The 6000-nt window shown below is 45.5% G+C and overlaps 1 protein-coding gene across 3 annotated transcripts in view; it reads left to right on the forward strand.

Moving 5' to 3' along the window:
- Window positions 1-6000, forward strand: part of SEC31A (SEC31 homolog A (S. cerevisiae)) — a 44509-nt gene that overhangs the window by 22155 nt on the left and 16354 nt on the right. For all 3 annotated transcript variants that reach the window (XM_010297020.1, XM_010297021.1, XM_010297022.1), the window contains 4 exons: window positions 656-782; window positions 1789-1934; window positions 3723-3896; window positions 4475-4648. In XM_010297020.1, the coding sequence (XP_010295322.1) occupies window positions 656-782; window positions 1789-1934; window positions 3723-3896; window positions 4475-4648 (621 nt within the window). The remainder of the gene's footprint in view (window positions 1-655; window positions 783-1788; window positions 1935-3722; window positions 3897-4474; window positions 4649-6000) is intronic.

Raw genomic sequence — 6000 nt, forward strand, 5'->3', positions numbered from 1 at the left:
TGTTCACTAAATAGCAGCACAACTGCCAAGTCTGCCTTTTGTCTGAAGCAAAATAATCAGAGGCAGAGTTTGAGATGGAAGAAACTGGAATTTCATTCTGAGGGCTTGTGGACAGGCAGCCTGTGTGCCTACGTGTAGAGTAGGGATGCTGCAGCCAGCTCAGGTTGATATTGCTGCCAACTTGCTTTCCTTCAAGTAGCCTTTTCAACTGGCCCTCACTGGTCAGTCTGAGGCCAAGAGCTTAAAGCCAAATGAAATAGTTTGACAAACAAAATTCATACCCTTTGGGCATTGTGTTGAGGACTTACAGCTAAATACTTGTTATGTTATCTTTTTCTGCAAAAACAGTGCTGAAAACCATCTGCAGCAATCCCAGCTTGCAGAGATTTGTGCATTCTTTTCTTGCACAAATTCTTTTTGTAGCAAGAATAATTGGCCTCTCTCTTAACTGAGCTTGTTTTGTGATTTTTCACTGAACTCCTTTTGAAGTAAAATGTATTCTTGTGCAGTTGTTGAATTGCAGTGCAGTATCTACCACGACCCTGGTATAGTGGGGATGTGTACATTTGAATAGATACAAATTTTACTGTATCCTAAAAAAAACAAAGGAAATCCTACCAAGATCTTAACTGTGGTCTCTCTCCTTCTGGTCTAGCTCATCACTGCAGTGGTAACAAAGAACTGGAAAGAGATTGTGCAGTCTTGTGATCTGCAGAATTGGAGAGAGGCTTTGGCTGCTGTGCTCACTTATGCCAGGCCAGATGAGTTTGCAGCCCTTTGCGGTAAGGACGCTTTACAGACTGGATGTCATTTATTCCACTTACAGCAAAATACACTTTGCCACGGTTGTTTTCCTTTCAGTAAATTATTATAATGCCTCACTAGCTTCTCTGATGGATAACGTGGGTCTTCAGTTGTGTTGCAGAGGAGGAGAGGAACCTCTGGGGCGCTGTGTTCCCAGTGTTCCCTGATTTTCTGGGCACAGAACCCAGACCCTTGTGAACAGCTGTGTCCTGGCAATTGCCTGTGTAGTGCACAGCTGCTGGTCTTTTACTGTTTCCAAATGGGTAACAGTGATGATGATGTGGCAGGTGTCTCAGCCAAAGGACCAGTGTCTTGGAGTGTTTGTGCATGGGATGCAACTGGAAATGTTTCAGGGAAGCACTTTGCTCTTCTTTTCCAAGAGCAATTTTGATGTCTTGGAAGGAGGCCTCTTTCACAGGCAGTGAGCATGCCTGCCCTCACGTGTTCTGCATGGCTGGGTTTAACCCATAGGGAAGTTATATTGCCAACAGCTGTGTGCCTGACACCCCTGTGCCCCTCAGACACCAGCCACAGCATCTAGGGAGCTGTACAACTCACTTCAGCACATGCTGGCCCAGAGCAGTATCATGGCACAGTTCCTTGGCCACTTGCACACTCGGGTCACGCTCCTGAAATGAGGGACTGCAAAAAGTGGGTGGCAGAAGGGAGAATCAAACCCTGGCTTCTTGTCCTTTGTCATGTCAGCAAAGGGACTGTCCCCTCTGACGTGTCTCAGGTTTGCAGGCATTTGTCATGGCAACAAGGACTTGTCATTAAGTACCTCTGAAGTGCCCTGGGCTCCCATGAGATAATCTGTGCTGGACATAGAAGTTTGTCCTTACCAATGGAGCCCAGAGGCAATATCCCTTTTCTCTGTGCTGAGCAGACACACAACAGGCATTGCAGGCTTCCCCAGCATCGGCAGTGATGGGAGAGATCACTGAAGTGATTCACTAGCATCTTCTTTGTTCATATTTTTCCTAGATCTCCTGGGTAACAGACTGGAGAGTGAGGGGGACAGCCTTCTGCAGACACAAGCTTGCCTCTGTTACATTTGTGCTGGCAATGTGGAGAAACTTGTTGCTTGTTGGACCAAAGTTCAGGATGGAAACAGCCCCTTGTCCCTTCAGGTTTGTAAATCTATTAAGAAAGATGTTGGAAGTAACACACTGCAATTATTTGGTAAGCTTTGCTGTCTGTAGCCAAATGTATCTCAGGATGCAAGCCTTTTCCTTCTTGGAACGGGTGGCTTTCATAGAAATAACACATAAATATGATGTTGGAAAATGTGTTGCGAAGCATGATGGCCCTCATGTCTGCTGTGGTCTTTGGGTAGTCATGCTAATATGCTTCTTGTGTAGAAAGGCAGTTGTAGGGCTTAGTGTTTTGGTAAAGAAAGGGATTTGAATGCTTGCATCTCTTGCAGCAGGGGAATACTTGAACATTTTTGCTTTTGGAATAGATGGCTTGGATGTTCAGGGGAAGAAATCTTAGAAATTACAGTTAAATCTGGAGAGAAAACTTGTAGGAAGGTTCTCATGAGAGTTTTCTCTAGGAGGTTGCACATAGAGGGTTTAGTTTCCAGCAGTGAAATGCATTGCATATAGCAAATATCTTGGGAATAGGATTGATGACAGTGAGCTGAAGCAATTATGGAATAATTTGTTTTATAGTATAATCTTAGTTTCTCCTATCTGTTCAGGGCCTTTGAAGGACCAGGTTTAGAAAGTACTTAAAGTAACATTACCTGGCAGTGCTGTGAGTCTGTTTAGTTAACTGAAGGAACTGGAGTATATGTGAATGTTGCTTTGCATTGTTAACTTTCTCCAGTTTTGAATTATCAAAATTAGTTTCTAGTGTCTTGTCTGTGAGGGCTTCATTTACAGATTTACCTTTCATTTGAATTTGCATTTTGATTGCATTGCTTTGCTCTCTGACACTAAAATTGAAAAATATTGTTGTTGTCATAATTAGGCTGCTTGTTTACTATGATGTGGAATTGCTGAAACTTGTAGAAGTTGTTGGTTATCTTGCCTTTTTTTACTTGCCTTTTTTGAAGTGTTGGTTTGTTGGCAAAAACAAAAATGTATTACTCAACAGCCAATAAACAGTCCTTATTAGTGATGTATGGTTGAAATCCTGTGTGGTACACTCTCTCTAAATCTGTTAAGAGTTTAAAGAGGGATTGCATGTTAATATTGGCAAATGAATATTTGTCGTATCTTCCAATATAATACAGTGAGAGTAAGAAAAACATGAGAAACCTGACCAGAAAATGTTCCTGTAACTTAGCACTAGGAGGAAACCCAACAAGGACCAGCTTTCGTATTTGGGGATGTGCAAGGGAGGCAAGATATGGAGTATTCCTGGTGAATATCAGGAAAACCATCGTTGCAGTAACAACGAGAAGACCATGGGCAACTCTCCCAAGGGAGCTGTTAGATCCTTTTGACTAAGATGGTTAAGAGCTGACTTGGTAAACTGCTGCAAAGACATGTGCAGCACCTCAGCACTGAGAGTGGTGATGGGCATGATGTTTTCCGTTCACGTTCATGGCTTTCACCAGATATTTTTATGAAAGCATACTCTCTTGGTGGACATGCTCAGTGCTGAAATCCTGTTTAATAAGAGCAGTTATTTTGGCTTTGAACTCTACCGTATGAACTACTGTCTTTGCTATTAGAAGCTGCTTGGTGCACAGTTGCCAGCTGCTCTTCTAGAATCTTGTGTACTAGGAAAGTCATGCCTTCGGTGCAGCTGTAACTGTCTGGAAAACCTGCACTTGGCATGAGCTTCCCATCAGGTGAGAGGGGTTCTGCAGGGCTGCCCTGAGGAACAGCCCTCCATGACAATCATTAGCCAAGGCCTACTTTACCCCGTTCTCATTTGTGGGTTTTTTTTTTTTCCTTATCTTCCAGGATTTAATAGAGAAAGTCGTAATTCTGCGCAAAGCTGTGCAGCTCACCCAGGCTGTAGACCCTAATGCTGTGGGGGCCCTTTTGGCTGAGAAGATGAGCCAGTATGCCAACCTCTTGGCTGCCCAGGGCAGCATTGCTGCAGCTTTGACCTTCCTCCCTGTGAACACTAATCAGGTATGGGGTCTTTAGAGTTTTTACTCCCTCTCTGTGTGGGAACAAAGTGTACTTCAAGCAAAGATCTCTGCATGGTGCAGTTAGCAAGTAGGACTGCCATTTGAAAGGCACCTCAGGATGTGACAGTCAGGCTGTTTTCCCCCTCCCTGCATTGGCCTCGCTGAGCTGGTAGAAGCGCATGGCCTTGTTCTCCCTGTTCATTTCACACCCTTGTCCTTGCAGCCAGTGGCTGCCAAAGGGGCAGCTGTCCCTCCTGCAAGCCAGACGCAATGAAACATGTACCTTGACACTTGGTCAGTTGTCATCTTTTGACTTCTCAGCTTCCATCAGCTGGTATTTGTAGGCAGGCTGGCTTGGGAATGATGCAGCCCAAGATAGGAGGCAGACACATGTAAAGCAGTTCCAATGACTCCATGCCTCATGCAGAAAAGACTTACTCCAATCAAATAAAGCAAAGCAGGCATCTGAGAGAGCTCATCAGTGTGTGGCCAATCAGCCTCTTGGTGTGATGCACTGGGTGACAGGCAGTGTTAACCTTCCTTTGTTAACCTTCCTTTGCTATCCTTTTCTGATTGCAGCCAAACATAGTGCTGTTACGGGACAGGCTTTGCAGAGCCCAAGGGGAGCTCCCAGTGGGACAAGAGGCGCTCAAGGCACCGTACGAGAAACAGCCCATGTCCAAAGGACAAGCTGGCCCTGTGGCTGGACAGATGCAAGGGCCACAGGCTCCAGCCCAGCAGTATTACCAACAGGTAAATGGGTTTTGGCAGTCAGGGAGGGACGTGGTGCTTGAGTTCTGGAGAGCGATGGATAGGGAAATTTTTTTCCTTTCTCTTGATCTGAGCTGGGGTTTCATGACTTAGGTCTACCAAGGGCCTTGTGGTATTGCTTTTCAATCAGTGCAGATGCCTCCTTTACTCCTCATCTAGAAACATCTATTAAACACCTTGTCAAGTAGCCTGCTTCTGAACATTAGATGTTTTCCCTCTTTGTTTGAAAATGTGCTTCAGTGCCAAAAATTACTGTGTGGGAGAGCACTGCAGGATTTTTCTGTGCTTCCTCTCATAGTCGCTGATGTTGTCCCATCCCTGCATGCCTTTGGGCTTGCTGTGCTGCTCACCAGCCTCTTCTGTGGCTGATTATTTTCCCCTTCCAGCTCTGATATTGGCTGCAGAAGTTGCTGAGCAGTGGCAACAGCAAACTGAGGACATGTTTCAGCAGTTGTGGGTACAGCATACTATGAAAACACCTTCCCAGCTGTGTGTAAGGGGGCATGGGCAGAGGGTGAGATGAGAGTGGGGAGGCAGGCCTGGGCTGGGAATGAGCTGTGCCAGAAGAAAGGACATGGTGAGTATGGGACTAATAACAGAGCTGGGGGCTGTACAGGGAGGAAGAGGGGAAACAGGGGAGGCAGATGCCCTGGTTTTATCTCTAGCCTGAGGATGACACTGCATCAGACCACGTTGGCTATCACTTGTGTGTGGTGTAGTGGGCAGCCCTGGACTTGTGCATGTTTAAAGAGCATTGCCAAGTCCCTAATCCCTCAGCGTAGCGCTGGAGCTCATCTGGCACTGTTTTACACAATGGCTCTGGGCTGGGCTTTTCTGAGAGTGGAGCTGTTAGTGCCACGGGTGTTCTCCTTACACAGAGGAAACTAGCACAAGAAGAGGCATGTGTCTCTCAATGCTGCCCTTCACGCATTGCCTGCCAGAAAAATGGGAGCAGGGAGGAAGAACGGCTAAAAAAGGCGGAGGATTGGGGGGGGGAGTTGGGCTTTATCTCCTTAGTGTCAACAACGTGCCTTCACCTTTTCTCTAGGGTGTTAACAAGGTAGATTTCAGAAGGGACAAAGCCTTCATCTTGTTCATACAATATTACCTTGCTATGCCACTGCATATGATTTTAAATACATCATTGTCAATAATTAACTCTACTGTTCTTACCTGTGTCTTTGACCTTCTTCCTTGTAACCAGTGAATTGCCTTGAGAAGCAATGCTGTGTATTTTCCGTTTGACTGTGGAAAATAGCAGCTGTCCTCTAGATGGCGTCATCTTAGCAATGCTTTTTTTTAAACCAGAGTTCCCCCTTTCTGTACTGTTTCAG

Source organism: Phaethon lepturus, unplaced genomic scaffold (genome assembly GCF_000687285.1).
Source record: "Phaethon lepturus isolate BGI_N335 unplaced genomic scaffold, ASM68728v1 scaffold49461, whole genome shotgun sequence".
Taxonomy (NCBI): Eukaryota; Metazoa; Chordata; class Aves; order Phaethontiformes; family Phaethontidae; genus Phaethon; species Phaethon lepturus.